The sequence below is a fragment of the Saccopteryx bilineata genome, chromosome 6 (assembly GCF_036850765.1).
Source record: "Saccopteryx bilineata isolate mSacBil1 chromosome 6, mSacBil1_pri_phased_curated, whole genome shotgun sequence".
NCBI lineage: Eukaryota > Metazoa > Chordata > Mammalia > Chiroptera > Emballonuridae > Saccopteryx > Saccopteryx bilineata.
The window spans coordinates 160989133-161008004 of record NC_089495.1 but is presented as its reverse complement, the minus strand read 5'-3'; the positions used below and the strand labels follow the sequence as shown (position 1 = coordinate 161008004).

Below are 18872 nucleotides of genomic sequence, written 5' to 3'. Positions count from 1 at the left end.
TAGCTCCCCTGGCCTTCACAGCTTCCCAAAGTGCCCAACTTGCTCCACACTCAGGCAGGAGCCTCCCTGGTACGGCCCCTCCTGTGCCTGCGCCATGATCACTGGTACACAAAGAATCTTTGGACCCCAAATCCTGATTAAAGATGCAGGAAAGGAAAGTGAGGAGCAGAAACCAGGAGAGTCTGTCTGCTTCCCCTTTGCAGTCTTCTGCAGGCCCCGTGGCCTCCTGCCAGCAGCCAGATGGGAGACGGGAAAGAACATTTTGGGGAGAGGGGACGTATTTGCAGGCAGATGGATGGATGTTGGTGGTTTTGCCTCTAAACCTGTTGCTCTAACTCACTGAGCTGTTGTCCAAGGTGAGCCTCCCAGGAAGGGACAGGAGGAGCCAAGGTGAGCTGCCTCCCTAGCAGGACTCCAACCCTGAAATGACATTTGGCATGTTAAAAAGCACCCCTCAAGGCTGCAGGGCTTGGCTGAATTTTGTTTTGTTTTGTTGCCTTGCTTTATTCCAAAAAGGATCAAGGCAGCTCAAAATACCTAAATTACAATAGGCTAAAAATAGACCAGAGGGAAAACAAGGGTGGAACAAACATGCAGAGAACTAAGAGACTGGTACACAGAACTGTTACCAGGGTGGGCCTCCACAGTTCTCAAAGGTGGGCTGGGAATCGGGCTCTGAGCTTCCTATCAGTCAGAGCAAAAAGGGAAACCGAACTGTTATGAGACTCACAATGTCCACAGGATTGAAACAGTCCCAGAAGCAGCTCAGCTTTTTCTAACTCGGGTCTGAGAGAGATTCCCGTCAGATCTTTGAAGGCGGCAGGGCTGGGGTTCCAGACAACGTCCTCCACCACAGTCTCGTAGCAGATACATTCAAGCACAACCCTATAGGGCTGCTTATCTGCTCAGTATGAATCAAAGGCTTGAGGCCAAGACACAGATCAATAAAACAACCCTCTGGAGGGCTAGGCCCAAGCCAACCAAGTCATTCACCCAAGGCACACAGTTTAGACTCTTCCAGAGCAGGATTTCTCAACCTCAGCAGTATCGATCCCTGGAGCCCGGCCATTCTGTGTTGGGAACAGGCACTGCAGAGGGCTGAGCAGAATCCCTGACCTCACCACCTAGATTCCAGTGGCTTCCCCACAATCAGTCGTATCTCTCCAGCATGTGCTCGGGCCTTTGCCAAGTATCCTGTTGACTGCTGCAAAAAATCACTGCTCTTACAGGAATGATGAGATTTTCTTCCTTCCTTCCTTCCTTCCTTCCTTCCTTCCTTCCTTCCTTCCTTCCTTCCTTCCTTCCTTCCTTCCTTCCCTCCCTCCCTCCCTCCCTCCCTCCCTCCCTCCCTCCTTTCTTTCTTTCTTTCTTTCTTTCTTTCTTTCTTTCTTTCTTTCTCTTTTTCTCTCTCTCTTTCTTTTTTCTTTCCCTTCCTTCCTTCCTTCCTTCCTTCCTTCCTTCCTTCCTTCCTTCCTTCTTTCCTTCCTTCCTTCCTTCTCTTTCCTTTTCTTTCCATTTCCTTCCTTCCCTTCCCCTTCCTTCCTTCCTTCCTTCCTTCCTTCCTTCCTTCCTTTCTCCCTCCTTCCCTCCCTCCCTTCCTTCCTTCACCAGAAGGGCCAATTCAAGACAAAAATGTTTCCAGGTCATGTGTTGTTGACTCAAAACAAAAAAGGGGAAAATGGCTCATGAAATCCCATAGGAGAAAATTTATATACTTAAATCTTTTTTTTTTAAGTGAAATGAGGGGACATAGACTCCTGCATGTGCCCTGACAGGGATCCACCCGGCAACGCCCGTCTGGGGCCCATGCTCAAATCAACAGAGCTATCTATCCTCAATGCCTTGGGCCGACACTCCAACCAATTCAGCCACTGGCTGCAACAGAAGAAGAGAAAGAGGAGAGGGAAAGGGAGGGGAAGAAGCAGATGGTCACTTCTTATGTGTGCCCTGACCAGGGATCAAACCTGGGACATCTGCACACTGGGCTGACACTCCATCCACCAAGCCAACCTGCCAGGGCTACACTTGAATCTTAAATTACCATAGTTCCCCATGTATAAGACCCCTTTTCAAAAAATTTGGTGTCTAAAAACTGGGTGCATCTTATACAGTGGTTGTAGTTTTTTTACTTGCATTTTCTGCTTTTTCGTGCTTGTTTTTGCACTCGTTGTTGAAGACTGATTTGTTATCAGACACAGATGAGGACAAGCTAATGGATGGGAGTTTTGACAGTGATGAGGAGTTGTATGTATTTTATGATGAATAAAACTTGAGTTCAATAACTTTATGTAATACATTTTTTTTTCAAATTTTGGACCCCAAAATTAAGGTGCATCTTATACATGAGATCGTCTTATACATGGGGAAATATGGTACCTACTTTCTGGAGAAAACTGACACTTCTTTTCAGCTAGTAACAGTGTTCCTATGAGGATTTGAGAAATAACCACACAGAGGCCCTTTCTAATTTCTCATTCTGGGGTCAGAAGGAGGAATGGGTCGGGAAGGCGGCCCCACCCGTGATCTGCTTTCGGTGAATCTGGGGCAATAGGTGGCCCGTGCCATCTCCCATTCCTGCAAGATGCTGCTGCCTCAATGTCATTTCTTACAGCCAGGGCTCCTCTCTGCCCCGAGCCGAGCCAGGGCTGACTGCAGAGAGACTGAAAACAGAAATCCACAGCACAGCTTTAATTATTCATCAGGTGTTTATTGAGCACCTACTCTGTGCCAAGCACAGACCAGACAAACACGGCCCCAGGGTGGCACTGTGACTTTTCGTGGGTCCCTTCCTCCATAAAAGTTGTTAGAATGATATTTTATGACCATGATGGTAAAAAAGATGAATGGGTTGATATAGATGAAAAGTTTTTCTTCAACCTAAAGGTTCATGTATTTTCTTCAGATTTTAAAGAAATGAAAATATTTTTGTGGGCCTGCTGAACCTGATAGAGAAGTCATATGATGGCAGCTTGGGCTAAGATGGGGGTGGGCAAGACAATAAGTGGACACACTGCATAGGGAATGTCAGACTCTCCCTGTAGAGAGGTGATGGGGGCGGTGTCTCCCCGCCGAGAAAGTGGTGTTCAAACCAGATCAAGGAATGAGGAAGAACCTGTGAGGTGATGAGCAGGGACCAGCATTTTTGGGGAATCAAGGACACCTCCAGCCTTGGCCCAAGCACCTGGGTGGTGGTGACATTCCTGAGTGGGCAAGACAGAGAAGGTGGCACCCAGTTCTAGGAAGTTAGAGTTTGAGCTCAGACATATGGAAGCCATTTCAAAATGAATGTCAAGGAGACAGGTGTCTGTGGGATAGGTGCTATGGACAGAATTTGACAGAATCAAATTCACATATTGATGCCCTAACCCCCAATAAGATGGCCTCAGAAGGCAGGATTTGGAGCAGGAGATTAGAGTTGGATGAGGTCAAGAGGGTGGGTCCCCTGCTGGGATCAGTATCCTTGTAAGAAGAGGAAAAGAGACCAGAGGTCTCTCTCTACCCGGAAAAAATAAATAACTTACATTATTTCCATTTTATTTATAGTTAAGTCTGAACGGTGTTTTATTTTTAAAAAAATGACCAGATTCATCATTACATCATCTAAGACTCACTCTTGATGCTTGTCTTGTAAGTTCGACAATTATAGGTAAAAATAACACAGTTTTTACCCCAGTCGCATAATTTTATTTTGTGCATTTATCTGTCCCACCCTAAAGGCCGGTCCGTAAAAATATTTTCTGACCTTAAACCAGTTCATGGCCCAAAAAAGGTTGGGACCACTGCTCACAAGGAACTGAATCTGCCAGGATCTTGGCGTTCTGGCTCCAGAACTGTGAGGAATCCGTGTCTGCTGTTGGAGCCCTTGCTCTCTGGAGTTTCTGCTGTTGGAGCCCTTGCTCTCTGGAGTTTCGCTGCAGCCGCCCCAGCTGACCAAGACCGTGGGCAGCTTCCTGCATGTCTGCACATCTAGATCGGAATTCATGGCCGAGATGGAATTCAGAGACAAGCCAAGAAATGAGACCAAAGGCAGCTTTATGGTTCTGATCAACACAGGAGAGAAGGTCAGGGCTGTGGGCCCTGCTGACTCTCCACCCCCCGCCCCCCAGCCCTGGGGTGGGCGTAGTTTATCCAGGCTGGGAACCATGAGGAGCTGCCCTCTGCTTGCCCGCCGCAGCCACCAGACTTCGAACACAAAGTAGGCACAATTGACTCCCTGTCGATCGCCAAGGCCTGGAGGGTTTTCCGTCTGTCCTCTGTCTCCCTCATGACCCAGGAATCATTTAGAGATAACAGGCTGCAGGGCAGCCTGTGCTGATGAACATGAAGTTTTTCTTCCAGGCTCCATTGACCTCCAGGAAGATCAAATGTATGACCTTGCCCCTCAATCCATCCAAGTGAACAGCACCCCAGGCTGTGGCTGGAAGAATTGATCCATCACAGGATCCACCAGCCAGCTGGCTGTTCTGTGTTCTATAGAAACCTTCCTCTCTCTCGTCCAGGTGAGGCAAAGGGCACATCAGGAGGTACACAGACTGCCCAGTGGGACGCAAGGAAAGATATTAGAACTTTGCTAATGACTACGGTTTATCTTGACCGTCTACATTTTCCTATTTTACAAGGCACAGACTCCCTCGGGGATGCAGGGAATGGTTCTGTATCTTCCTTCTTGGGGCCGCTTCTGGATTCTGGTGTGTTCACAGCTGGAGCCCCTTCTCTGGCCTTCCCTTGGAGAGTGGCTCCAGGTTTGCAGCCAGAGGGCTCTTTCTAGAATGCAAATCAGACCCAAAGCTGAAAGGCGGACTCTCAGTGACTCCCAAGGCCTCAGGTTCTAGTTCCTGCCCCAGCCGGCTCCCAGCCCCTCGAGCCTCTCAGCAGTGGACTTGCCCAGTGCAGCCCTAGAGAACCAGAAGTGGCCTCCCTAGTGGACCATGCTGCTTCCGCTGGAAATCCGGTACCCTGCTGCCTGGACAACGCTCTACCTGTCAATGGATTTGTTTCATGTCTGTCTTGGAAATCCTTGATATTCAGATGGGAGCTAAGTGGTCTTAGCTCTCTGCAAATGAGATTTAACTGCCTATCAATTGGTTACCTTCGCCTCTGTTTAGTGTCCTATTGTTGCTGTGCCAAATTGTTACAAGGGTAGTGACTTCAAACAATCTGAATTTATTGTCTTACAGTTCTGGGTTTGGAAGGTCTGCATTCCAGGTTCTAGGGCAGAGTTTGTTTCCTGGCCTCTCTAGCTTTTAGAGGCCGCCTGCATCCCTTGGCTCATGGCTCCACCTCCTGTCTTCAAAGCTTTGAGTGTAGCATATTAAAATCTTCAGATCTCTCTCTTTCTCTCTTTCTTTAAATATCTCTCTTTTGCCTAACCAGGCGGTGGCACAGTGAATAGAGCGTCGGACTGGGACACAGAGGACCCAGGTTCGAGACCCCGAGGTCACCAGCTTGAGTGTGGGCTCATCTGGTTTGAGCAAAAGCTCACCAGCTTGGACCCAAGGTCGCTGGCTTGAGCAAGGGGTTACTTGGTCTGCTGTAGCCCCACAGTCAAGACACATGAGAAAGCAATCAATGAGCAACTAAGGTGTTGCAATGCAAAACTAATGATTGATGCTTCTCATCTCTCTTCATTCCTGTCTGTCTGTCCCTATCTATCCCTCTCTCTGACTCTCTTTCTGTCTCTGTAAAAAAAAAAAAAAAATTTGTCTCTCTTTTCCCTCCCTCCCTCCCTCTGTCCCTCCTGCCTTTGTCTTATAGGATTCGGTGATTACACCAAGCCCACTCAAATAATCCAGGATAAACTCCCCATCTCAAGGTCCTTAATCACATCTGTAATGTCCCTTCTGCCATATAAGATGGACATATTCAGAGGGTTGGCATCAAGGTGTAGGTATTTGGGGGAATATTCTGTCTACCACACTCTCCTAGGCAGGACCCAGGGAGGCTTCCCTCTGAGCTCCAGGAGGCTCGGGGCAGCTCCTCAGGCTTCCCTCTGAGCCTTGAGGAGCTCTGCTGAAGGCCACCTGAAGACCAAGATACTTGGTGGTGACAAGAATGGAGGGAAAAAGCTATCCGGGCTGGCTTCTTGAGCACCAAATGTCCTATCTCCTTGCCTCTTGGAGCTAAAATACAACCCAGATGCCCATGCAGAGGCCCAGTCACACTCTCAAACATCACCCCCAGGACCCCCACACCTGCCTCCACCCTTCCCTTCTCACCCCCCACACTCCTGCCCCCTTCCCACACACCGCAGCTCAGCAGCCCGGGGGAGTTTGGCTTTGGGGTCATGCAGACTGAGCTTGCGTCTTTGTGAAGACTCTGAGCCTGTTTTCTCAGCTATAGGAGAGAAATGATGATGGCTCTCTTTCCGGGTTTGGGGGAATTAGAGAGACTACAGATAGGAGTGAACCTCAACCAATTAAATCCTCATAACTGGTAGCAAAGGTTGGGATTCTAGGTCCCTGTTCCCAACATCTAGGTCCCTGTGTGAGCTTAGGCAGTCACTTCAGTTTGGGTCTTGGTTTCTTTACCTGTAAAATGGGTAGAAGCAACTTAAGTGGCTCCAGTGAGCACTGGAAGAGGCCCTGATGAAAAATAGGGGGGAGGCTCATTAGTCCTGGTACTGTATCCAAGCTCCCAGGAGGAGACACTTTTCCAGAGTGCAGTTCCTAGAACCACTGGACTCCCAGAGACTGAGCTCCCAGGCAAAGACGGAGCAGGACCGTCCCAGCCACTGGACCTCACTTCCCCACACTCCAAGTGGCTTTTGTGAGGTGAACAGCTGTCCCCACAAAGTGGCATCTCTGGGGTACAAAGAGCAATGAAGAGGGCAGGGAACACTGGCTCATTGTTCCTGGGACTGAGTGGCAGCCACTGTGGGTCACTGGGGCTCCTCCTGACCCTCATCCCCTCTCAACACCATGGTTACCAGCTGCCAAGCTCATCCCTGGTGGACTTAGGAAGCCCCTGGCCCCAGCTCCTCTTATGGAGACCCTTAGGAATAATCAACTTGAAGGAGGGGAGGTATCACGGACTGGGGGCAGGACACCTGGAGCTCTGAGACCCAGGGTATGCCCCATTTAGTGCCTCATAGCACATTCCTCCTGGGAAGGACGGCTCCCCGTGCCAGAGAGCCGGTTATTGACAGCCCCCCAAAGAGGTCCTGCTGTGGGTCTGGGCAGAATCTGGGGCTCAGAAAGGTGATTAAATGACCAGCCTTGGATTTGAACCCTGGCCTGCCCGATGCCACAGTCTGCAGCCTTTCAGGGTGCCCAGGTGGAGAGAGGCAGATGAACAGATACCAGAAAGGAAGGTGTGGCCAGAAAAGCACTGCCTGTGACTGGTCCAATGCCAGGGGCCTGGGCACAATGACTTCTGCGGCCAGAGAGTTCTAGAGTTCCCAGCAGCCCCTGCTTTTCAGAGCAACTCGCTTCTAAAGGGAGGGTGATGACTCAGGAGAACCACAGCTGGGGTTAGACATGAGAGCCTCGTAATGATGGTGATTAAAAATTAACGCCACTGTTTGTGTAGCGACTTATGCACCCACTTTGCAGCTATGAATTAATCAATGAAAACATAGTGTTGGGGATAAGCTCCCAGGCACAGAAGAGTGAACTGTGAGGTTCCAGAGGAGATGCCCCAGAGCCCTTCTCCAGGGCATTGCCAGGACCAGCGGGGCTGGTCCGCTCGAGCCCGTGAGGTGGCAATAGAAACAGGCCGGGGGGACACTCCCCTGATCTGAGTGAGACAGAGGGCTTGCAAGGTGGGAAACCCAGGTCGGACTCCCTGTTGACATTCATTAGCTGTGGGACCTTGGCAGTCAGCCACCTCTTCTGTGTGTCCATTTGCTTATCTATAAGGGGGTGAGGTCTTCCGAAATTGAGTTTCTGAGTGGGACGATGTATTAGTTTCCTGAGGCTGCCGTGAAAAATGATCACAAAGGTGGTGGCTTAAGACGACAGGAATCTGTTTTTTCATAGTTCTGGAGGCCGAAAGTCTGAGAGCAAGGCGCTGGCAGGGTTGGCTCCTTCCAGAACATCTGAGGGAGATGCGGGCCCAGACGTCCCTCCTGGCTCCCTGCGATGGCCAGCCTTCCTTGGCACTCGTGGGCACTGGCTGCCCCGCTCTCGTCCTCTTGTCTGACAGGGTCTTCTTCCCTAGGCCTCTTCTGCATTTGCGTGTCTCCAGTCTCCCTCTTCTTTCTTATAAGAACACCAGTCCTTTTGTCTGGGACTCATCCTAATTCCAGGATGATCTCACCTCAAGATCCTTAATTACATCTGCAAAGACCCAATTGCCAAATAAGGTCACATTCACAGGGACCAGGGGTTAGGACTTGGACTATCTTTTTTTTGGAGTGTGTGAGGGGGGATTCAACCCACTACAGAAGGTATTTTGGAGAATAAAAACCGTGAATGCCATGTGCTGTCATTTTTCTGATGAGGTCTTGGGAGGAAGGGCACTCATCTACGCGGGATCCCTCCTGTACCTTGTTCAGGCCAGGCACGTGAAGGTGGGACGGGGGTCCAGGTGGGGGGCGGGACCTGGACCGGAAGAGGCGGGGCTGCTGGGGCCGATGGACAGAGGTCTCCGCCGGAGCTTCTTTCCTCCTCGGTCCTCACGATGAACTCTGCAGCCCCCAGCAGTCTGGGAGGTCCCCTGGCTCTATCTCCAGTTCTGTTAGTAGTTTTCACCTCCTAAGCAGCCTGCTGCCTGTCTTTCCTCCACAAGTCTTCCCCAGGGGGCTGTGTGTTGCTCTTCTAGTTTTTCCTGGGCCCTCCCCTGGTTTCCCTCATGATAAAAACCAAGTTGTAAAAGACACTTCGAGCTCAGGCCCTACTTACTTTTCCAGTCTTGTCACCTGTCACTTCCCGTCTCAAAACCCATGCTTCCACCAAACCAAACCCTTGACCGTCCCTCAACCTGCCATGTCGCTTCAAGGCCCAGGGCCTTTGTGCAGATGGCCCCTCTTCTGGAATACTCTCCCCATCATCCCGGAGAGCCTCCCTGCCCCCCCCCCTCCCCCCGCTTAGTAGGCTCTCCCCTTACCATTCTCACTGTGCTGGTGAATGTGCGCCCACTTGACTGGGCCGTCCCTGAAGCGCAGGGACACAGTCCTTTGTTTTGGGTCCCCAGTCCCTAGTGTAGAGAGGCTCCTCATATGTTTATAGAAGGAAAACACCCAGAGACGTGTACTTGAATTCCGTTGCCACGACCTCCCCAACCATATGCCCCCTTGGGTTTGCTGGGCCTGGGTTTCATCGTTTGCCTGGTGGCCCTGCCAGGTTGGTGTGGGTCTGAAAGGAGCCTGTGCTGACAGAGGAATGTGTTCTTGGACTGATTAGGGCACATGCATCGGGCTAAGAGAAGCCAGGACATCTACCCCAGGGACCCCCTTCCCCACCCATGGCACCTTCCTAGGAACTGGTTGCAGGTAGGCCCAAGTTTCTGGGAACTCTTGCATCCCCTCCCTGCCCATCTGGGTCTCTTCTTGGCTCCAGGTGTCTCTCCAACTATTTTCTCTTCTGATCCAGAGTTCAAAAGAACAACACATCTAGAGCCACAGCTCCTCCAGGGAGACAAAACCCAGCAGGCTCATTCTTGTTGGCCCAGCTGGGGACCTGCAGGGCCTGGCCCAGCTCTCCCAGCGGGTCAGGGAAGGACGGCATTTGGGTTCTGTAGGCATCAGCTCCAGTGCGACTCTGGAAAACACCAGCTCCAGTTGAGCAAAGGCCAATTAGGGGCTCAGAGCCGGGGGGAGGGAGAGGGGGACGCTTGCCCCAGTTAGAGCCCTACAAAGCTCCTTTGAAAGCATTTTCAGATGTCCCCAGGCCCCCCGGGGGGGGCGGGTAATAATAATAAAACAACATTTGCATAGAGATTTCGTTTACAAAGCACTTTCTCAGGGGCGGGGAAGCGCTGGGATGGCTCCGCAGAATCCTGGCGGGGAGGCCGCGGCCTCGGGTCGGTTCCACCCCCAGCCCAGCGTGCGATTGTGCGCGGAGTAAACAAAGCGCCATTCATCCAGCTATTTCCGATTCCTCTGAGTTTCAGTCTCTCTTCCCTCTCTCCCAGGAAGAGCTCACTTGGGGCTTGTCACTCAGGCCAGAAAAGGGGTGTCAGGAGCCCCAGAGGGAGGGGTTGGCTGGGGCCCCGATTGGAGGGAAGAGGAAGGTGGGGTGAGGGGGGGACGGCGGCTCCGTCCTTCTGCACCCCGCCCCGCCCCCACACCCTCTGGCTCCCAAGCGCCGGCGAATCACAACAGCCTGGCCCTGGTTGGTTTGTGCAAGTTCTCTTGCTAACCTGGTCTGTGTCCTCATGTTGAAAGTATGAGCGCAGGTTTGGTAACGTCCGTGCATATGCGTTGTGTGGGTTTGCGAACGAACAGAGATAAGCCACATGTGGGCCTCTGCTCATTCCTCCCCAGCAGCCTGCGTTGGGACGGGACTGACTTGCTTATACAGTGTAGGGGTGCGGGGCCCTGGGGCGGCCACACTTGCATTGGTGGGAGCGGGCAGACAGCTGGGCCCCACTCCTATGCAGCTGGGCCCAGCGTGTAGCCTGGCAGTCACCTGGACCCTGGCGTCAGACCCTTGGCCCTTGAAGGGCCTCCTGGAGCTATATAGGATCCACCTGCAGGGCCTTGAGCAGCTGTTAGTAGCCCCAGCAGGAGAGGGAAGATGGAAGAAGTCATTGCGGGGCTGGAGAGGCTCACTTTCACCCTGGAGGAGGACGTAGAGATGCAAAAGGGCACAGGAATCCTGCCTTTCCAGGGCATGAATAGTGAGTAGGAAGGGTGCCAGCCATTCCTCTGGGAGCCCTCCCTCCCTCCCCCAGACTGCTCTGCTCAGCATCCTGATGGGGCAGCCCCATCCCTCTGCTGCTCACCAGGGAGACTGAGGCCCAGTTTAGCCCTCTAATCTCAGGGCCTCGGGCCTCCCCTCCTACAGCTTGGGCAGCATTCCAGGAAAATAGGGCTGCCTTCCAGACAGCCCATTTTGCAGACTGAGAAAAGAGAGAAGGCGAATCAAGAAAAGCCAGGAAAACCATGCTGCCCCCCCTCTGCTGGCCTTGGGCCCCCCTCGACCTCTGTTGCAGAGTTGAGCGGCTTAGGTGTTGAGGTCTGAAGGCTGGTTCCAGAGGCCAGCATCCAAAGGCAGGACTTGAGAAGGTGCTGGGGGACTTGCCAGTGGGGTAGAGGACCTCTGTGGAAGCTTCCTCCTCTCTCTCCAGCTCCCCTTCCAGAGTCCTGCTCAGCGGTGTGTGACTTCTTCCCTAAAGGGCTCTGTGAGAAAGGTAGGCAGGCAGGTGGGCCTGGGGTGAGGCGGTAGGCAGCAGGACTGTCTTACCCACACGGGGCTCAACTCAGCCTAGAATAAATAGGGTGTTGAGTTTGCACATGGGGAGGGGAAGTTGGGATGGGGCAGAATTTTAATCTCATAAATAGGCAGTGGGCAAGTGGGTGAGTTGACCAAGAAGCAGGCCCCCAAGGATTTCCGACTCGGTAGCATTGGTTAGGGCGGCCAGAGCTGCCTGGAAGGGGGCAGTCCTTTCTGCCTTGCTGGGGATGGTATTATTAGTGGGTTTCAGCCCACGGGCCCCAGGAAAACGCTGCCCTCTTTATTTTTCCCAGCTGGGAGAGTGGCATTCTTCCTCCACCCTTGTCCTCTGAATCAGTGCAGGGCCCACTCAGCTGTTCCGTCCGTTCCCTATGCCCCGAGGGAGCTCGGGCTGCAGTCTCTGAAATGCTACCAACAAGCACTCCTATTTCCCCTCCACCCTGATTTGGATCAAGCAGTAGCTCCTCTCCCCAAAGGGCCTGTCTCAAATACAGGAGTTCTCAGCTTTTCTTCTGGCTCAGGAACCATTCACAAGCTCTTCCTATAAAAATACACGGTTGCCAAAAAAAAAAAAAAAAAAAAGTCTGGCCTCCAAGGTGACGGTTCCCCTCTCGGCGGAGGTTATGAACTCCTGCCAGTGTGAGGGAGTTTTAGATCTGCTTTCGGGATCAAGTGAGTCTGTTTTGGGGAAGCTGGGAGGCAGGAGGGGCCCAGGCAGGGAGGGCCTGGAGCCATTTTGCCATGTGCTTCCTTTGTCTTTGGGCCAGCCTGGGAGATGGGGTGAGACAGGACGCGGCTCACTGATCGCTGATGGCTTTGTGAAGCCAGGAGTAAGTGATGCCTCCTTGGGCCCTGTGTCTTCAGCTTGGCCCATCCAGTCTCTAGAGCACTGTTTCACAGGGATACACTCTTGCAAAGAAATAAAACTTTTTGCGGAAGGTCAGATTCAAGCAAGTCCATGGCCAGGGGTGGAGGTTAAGGCAATTTATAAAGACACCCCCCCCCCCCCATCTCAAATTTTATCAGATGCATGAGACCAGCCCCGCTTAGAAACTTGGGAACTGGGGTGTCGTTTCCGCTGAGGGCAACATGACGTTGATGAAGTTGATAAGAGTTAAATGATCACATTCCCATTTCCTTCTAAATCTTTACAGAGTTGCTCATTGCATTAGACTCCTGAAATCAGGAAGCATAACTTTTTTTTTTTTTTTTTAAAGACTTGAATTCAATAGGCCCTTAATGAGCACTGGCTGTGTCATGGGAGTGGTGGTGGAGGAAGCATGTCTAGGGCTGGAAGTCATGGCTGTGCTCTCTGGTAGGAGCCCCCCGGTAAGCCTGGGGGAGAGAGGGCTGTAGGCTGCTTCCAGGGGTGTCCTGACAGCCTGGGGGCTTGCTGGAGTTGCACAGCAGCCCCACGCCGGGCAGAGAAGAAAGTTCCGGCAAAGGTGTGGTCGTGGAGCAGCCACCTGTTCAGACAACAGCAGGTCATCCGTGTTCTCTCTGGCCCCCAGGTCTAGCCACCACCAGGGGCCAGGAGAAAGGATGGAAGGAGGGCAGCTGGGGCCTAAGCCCAGGGACGAGAGTGTCCAGGCTGTGACTAGGTGGGGGTGCCCCCATCTCGGTGCTCTGGTCCCCAGGCAAGTTATGCCCGTTCCGGCACACCCGCGGGGGGAAGACTGTGGTGTGTAAGCACTGGCTCCGGGGACTGTGCAAGAAAAGCGACCAGTGCAAGTTCCTGCACCAGTACGACGTCACCCGGATGCCCGAGTGTTACTTCTACTCCAAGTTCGGTAATGTTCCTGCTTGGCTCCAGACCGTTCCCTCGGAGGGAGGCAGTGTGGGCTGTGGGATGGGATGTTTGGGACGGACGCCCACAGGGTGCCTTACATGTGTCAGGTGGCAGACCAGGCCTGTCTAAGCCTCTCCAATGCTCTAGAGAAAGGGGAACTGAACCCTGGTCCCTGTTTATCTGCCGGCTCCAGGCTCAGGCACACACCGTTTACCCCAAAGGTAGCAGAGGGTGCAGTTGGAATCAAAGGCTGAATTGTTTCCCTGCCCAGTCCTGGCTAAGTCACACACCCAGACTGACCATCTGGAAATAACCTCGAATGGGTCATCTCTGTCTGGGGTTTGGGACGGGGACCGAGGTCCAGGCCAGTGGTCCCCAAACAGCAGGCACACGGGGACCACTTTCCTGATGCTGGTCATTCTCACAAAGCAGCTGTGACCTGCGCCATCATCTGATCTTCCAACTGTGTTGCCATTTTAAACTCTTATTTTAGAAGAAAACTTGACATTGCTTCCACAAATGGACAACTAGCATCACTTACTGGCAATAAAACATAACTGTAAACAAATAACCACGAGGTTCAGAGGTATAACCCCTAGAATTATCTTGTGCGGTCAGGTCTGGGCCAGCGTTTCACCTCCATCTGATCTCCAGACGTTCTTTTGTCATCCAAGGGGCACAGAGTGGGGAGCCGCCACCACTTCCTGCCCCATTTAAGCAAGGAATCTGTGGGTGTGTTTCTGCCTCATCTTTGACCATAGAATTCTACAGCTCAGTGCTTTTCTGAACTGGAAGGAGCCTGAAGGATTGTCTAGTCCAGTGGTTTTCAAATTGTGTTCTGAAAAGAGTAGTGACCTGGAAGGAGAGAGAGAGAGAGAGAGAGCAGGGACAGTCTCCAGGGACGCCTCCGGCAGAGGTGGCTTGGCTTGGAAACTGAGCCCGCACTGGGACAGGTGGTCTTCATCAGTGGGAGGCGGGGGAGCTGGCTATCTGGGACTAATGCAGAGCACCCCTGGGTCAGCAAGAGCTCCTTCCAGGCCAGAGTCTGTGTCCTGCCTGCCCCTTGGAGGTGAGAGCTGTGGCAGTGTCTGAGGGCTGCCCACACGGGTTTGTGGAGGGAAAGGACAGAGAGTATCTGAGTCATTGCTAAACCGCTGTCACTTGGAAATACTATTTATCTACTCCTTCAATACCCTGGATTGGTTTTCTTTTGGAGATACCATGCTGGGCATGAATACAGGAATAGGGCCAGGTCCCCTCCTTCTGCCCTCCAAGAACTCCCATTCCGAAGGGCAGACAGGTAAATCAATTGATTACAATATGTAAGGTATGTTTTGGCTGTTAGAGTGAATGAACAAATATCTGTTTCTAATCTCATACCGAAGTAATTATCATTCTTATTGGAAGAAAATTGTTTTATCTTAAAATATATTGTTGGGGAGTGCAGAAGTGGGAGGGGGCAGTAGAAAAGCGCGAGGAAGTCTGCGGTCTTTGGCCCCCTGCTCCTGGCTGTGCCCATCCCAAAGGTACCCGGGGTATCTCTGGAGGGTGAGGTGGGGGCGCCACCTGCTGGCCGCAAGAGGAATGCAGAAACGTGCATCCAGGGCAGAAAGGTTACATCAGCGCATAGGATGACTTCCCATTGTCTCCATCTATGAAGTGTTCACCAGCCCCAGGGTGGAGGTCACTTAGATTCCATTAGAAAGCTCAAGCCCTATGTCAACTGCACGCTGGTGATGACCAAGCGAACCCTTTGTCAATGTGAGGAAACCCTGTGGAAATGGACATGACATCTCCCTTCTCTGATCCCTGGCGTTTTTGCTTCTGAAATGGGAGGTCTGGGTATGGACCGAGGTTTAGAGCTCCTAGGAATCAGCGGTGCTCTTCTTCAGGTGAGCCCTTGGCTTGCAGAAGCCCAATGTACAAAACAGATCTCTTTGGAGCAGTTTGAAAACCACTATCATAGACACTATGGGGTTCCTTTCGGCTCTAAAAGGCTGAGTTGTAGACATTTAAGGGGGGTGAGAATGGAAACACCAATTCCCAGCTTGATGGTGGTAGGAAATGGACTGAATCTCCCCCATGCTGCTGTCAGAGCCCCTGGGTCCTGAGAGACATCTAAGAGGGTTCTCACGGCAAGTCTAGAATGGTGTGTGCAGACCTTCTAGAAGCCCTGGGTCTTGCTCTCTACAGCAACCACAGGTGTTCCCTCCGTGGCATCTCTGCATCCCGAGGAGGCTCTGAAGCAGGGCTCTGCTCCTCTTGGTGATTTCACTGAGAAGAGCTACTCCCCAGGCTCTGAAGGCGGGTCGGTTTCATGGCAGGGAGTAAGAGTGGGCTTTTAGTCACAGCGCATGGCAACATCTCTATTCGGTGTCTTGTGTCTTCTTGAGTCTTAAGCTGCCAGCCCTGGGCCCTCCGTTTCCCTGTCTTTCCTGGTTCCTTCCTCCCTGACGGTGTCTAAATGCCTTCAGTTCCTGTTCCCCCTCCTGGATCTCTAGCCCTGCCCCAGCTCCTCCAAATGTGTACATTCACCCCAAGCCCTGCTTAGCAAATATTATTGGGGGTCCACCCTTCTTAGATTGCAGGAAGGATGAGAAATACTTGACTCTCCTCAAAAGCTGCTGGCGACCAGAAGGAAAGCAAGTGGCTTCTATTTGAGGGGCGAGGTCAGTTCTGTGTGGGGAGGGCAGAAGTGACCGTGAAGATGAACCTCTTAATATAGAGACTGCTGGGATTTTCAGGCGATTGCAGCAACAAGGATTGTTCCTTTCTTCACACAAAGGCAGCTTTCAAGACCCAGAGCTGTCCTCGGTATGACCAAGGTTTCTGCAAAGACGGTGAGGCCCCAACAGAAAGGGGGGTTAGGGGATGTGGGTGACCAGGATGGGCAGTCCCCCCCCCCCCACAGGGAGACTGCAAACTGCTGAGGAGGCTCTGTTGGGGTGAGGTCTGGCCCTGAGTTGAAGCCCCAATAGAAGTCCTCTCCACAGTTCTCACTCTCGTTCCCGTGGGAAAACCCTTCTTGACACTATGCAGCCTGGTGTGGGCATGGTGGGCTTCTTGAAACAGGCTTACTTGGGTTCACATCCCGATGGCTTCAGGATGTATCAGCTGTGTGAGCTTATGGAAAGGGAAAACACCTCCCCGCTAGGGCCGCTGGGCCGCTCAGATGTAGGGACCCGGGACCCACGGGGAGCCCTTGCCAAAGGTCCGGTCCATAGGGGGTGGTTACAGGGAGGGGTGCTGGAGGAGGGCAGTGAGATGTGGGGTTAGCCTTGCCTCGGCTGTATCTCCTGTGGCTCAACAAATACAAGGTGGCAGTTACGGTCCACATCTACGTAAGTCCTTCAAAACAGAGCGTGTTAGGGACACTTCCCACCCTGCGCATTCCAAGGTTCCCTTTCCTGACTCCGGCACATGGCTACGGGCAGTGTGGAAAGTTGAGGGGGCTTTACACACCCAGAGAAGTGGTGAGCCCATGCCCATCCGGACCCTTCCCAGGGAGCTTGGTCATGGCGCACCCCTGCCCCCACCTCGCTTTGCTAATGCAGATCCTTCTGGCTGGCTTCTCGCTGCCCAGCAGGTCCCCTGTGCAAATACCGCCATGTCCACAGGACGATGTGCAGTAACTACTTCGTTGGCTTCTGCCCCGAGGGACCCGAGTGCCAATATGCACAGTAAGTATCATCCCCCTGAGTGCAGGGCCCACCCTCTCCCTGGCTTCCAGATCTAGATCCTTCCATGGCTTCAAGGCCCGAGGCGGGAGATGGAGTGCCCGGCAGCGTCCGGCATCTGCCGCCTGGTTCTGCTGCCTTGCTCCCCTGCCCCCTCTCCCCTCACCCCTGCAGAGCCTTCGGGGGGGCATTGTGCTCCAAGCCACGCTGCTCATGGAGGTTTGTGCTGGGGATGGGCACGTAGCTCCTCACGAACTGTTCTAGAAACAAGAGGAGAAACATTCAACACCCAAATCCCCTGCAGTTCTCACTCCCCGCACAGGTTCCGGCTCCTTCCTGGGCCTCTGGGACATGAAATCCACGCAGCTCAGAGAGCAAGTGAGGAGCGGGTTAGAGAGTCCAGCTGTAATTGTCTGTCTCTGCTTCCTCAGTCCCAAGATGATTCTTTTATTCAACCCAAGTGACATGAAGGTGAGTGCAGGCAGGAAGGGGCCGACGTGTCTCCCGCCACTTACTGCATGCATTTCCTGGGGAGCTCGGAGTCCTGACCCTGCACTGGCCCAGCTGCCCTCACTCGCACACCATCAGCTCAGTGTTCCAGTCCTGGGAAAGGCACAGCCGTGTGGTGGTTGCTCCTTGACCCCCTCCAACCTCTATAAGCTCTGCTGATTCAGGTAGGATTCCTCAGCTCTCAGCACCACCACCGCCCCGTGAGGCCCCCCTTCTCCTTAGTTGGATAACACCCACGTGGTTTTGTTAAATAACATGGATCTAGCCCAGGACTCATGGTCCAAAATTGTTATTGTGAATCAGGGCCACCCTGCTGTGTGGGGCCCTTGTGGGAACAGAACTCATCCTGCGGATACCAGGCACTGATGACAGCTCCCAGCAGGGTCAGCACACTGCGGCCTGCGGGCCACATCTGCCACCTGCCCCGCCTGTTTCTGTAGGGCCTGAGACCAAAGAACGATTGCTGCTGCTCTCATTAATTAGCAGGTCTATATCCAGTCAATTAGCAGAGGGCCCAGGCCAGGCTGGGATGGCAATGGCATGGGAGAAGGGCGACACCTGCTGATTCAGAGTGGCATTTCCACTAGAAAGTGGGAAGCAACCCTCTATGACCCGGGGATTCATAAGCCCATTTTTTACCTTCATCAGAAGCTTTGCTTTTGGCAGTTAGAATGGTACATATATAGGCATTTCAAAATCTGGCTTGTGCCTGAATGCCTGGCCTGAGCCCCTGCCCTTGGTGGAATGTTGCCATGATGTGCAGAAGGAATGGCTGCGGGAGGTCTTGGCTTCTTCACACGGTCCCTGTATCTGCAGCCCAGCAGGCCACGGGAGTCAGCGCCTCCTGCTTCTACCTGGGGACTTTACAAACCCCCTTTCCCAATGGCTGCTCGTCCCGCCTCCGATGAGGCCCCAGAAGCAGCTGGTGTCCTGCTGCCTGGGGCTCAGGGCGCAGGAGCAGGGTCTGTGCTACAGGGTGAGTAGGGCTGAGGGTGGGGCCCGGGCTGTTTTCTGTTGAGGGCTGGAGAGCAGGGCGATTAGCTGCAGGATGTGCGACTCCCTTCCCACCACAGATAAGAGAACTGCACGGGGGTGCAGGAGTGTGAATTAAGGGGATGCGGGAATACTGGTAAACTACATTAGGACTGGTAAGTCTCAACAACCTCATCTTGTTTTTATCTCCCGCCAGACAAGTTTCTTTAAAAAGCTAATAAGGTAAATATCTTTCATATCTTATTTTGCTGCCTACTAATTCTCTGGAGTTATTTATATATGATACAATATCCATAAGATGTGGAGGAATGTAGCACTTTGGGTAACTTTTTCTCTTTCAGTGTCAAAAAATGCGCCACTATACCTTTAACTGCAGTTAATACTGAACAGGTAAGAGCTATGAAAATGTAACCCCTGGCTTGTCTGGGGGATTGAGGACCTGCCAGTCCCAATGTCCCTTTGAGCCCACTGTTGTCCTAAACAGGATGAGATGTGGAGTAGCCTGTGCATTTTGGTTTATTTCCTCTTACCCTGTAGGTGAACGGGTACTAAAAATACAACAGGATT

The 18872-nt window shown here is 52.6% G+C and overlaps 1 protein-coding gene across 1 annotated transcript; it reads left to right on the top strand.

Moving 5' to 3' along the window:
- The first annotated feature begins 10676 nt into the window (after positions 1-10676).
- Positions 10677-17471, top strand: CPSF4L (cleavage and polyadenylation specific factor 4 like). Its single transcript, XM_066237563.1, has 6 exons — positions 10677-10779; positions 11242-11292; positions 12974-13126; positions 15870-15965; positions 16712-16805; positions 17234-17471. The coding sequence occupies exons 1-6, from the start codon at positions 10677-10679 to the stop codon at positions 17469-17471; spliced, it is 735 nt and encodes a 244-aa protein (XP_066093660.1).
- The last annotated feature ends 1401 nt before the right edge of the window (positions 17472-18872 follow it).

Bases quoted from the DNA above. Each gene is read 5' to 3' on its own strand.
- CPSF4L (XM_066237563.1), top strand. From the start codon at position 10,677: ATGGAAGAAGTCATTGCGGGGCTGGAGAGGCTCACTTTCACCCTGGAG. The intron at 10,780-11,241 runs GTGAGTAGGAAG...CTCCCCTTCCAG, and splicing joins GCCTTTCCAGGGCATGAATA to AGTCCTGCTCAGCGGTGTGT. The intron at 15,966-16,711 runs GTGAGGCCCCAA...GCTGCCCAGCAG, and splicing joins CCAAGGTTTCTGCAAAGACG to GTCCCCTGTGCAAATACCGC.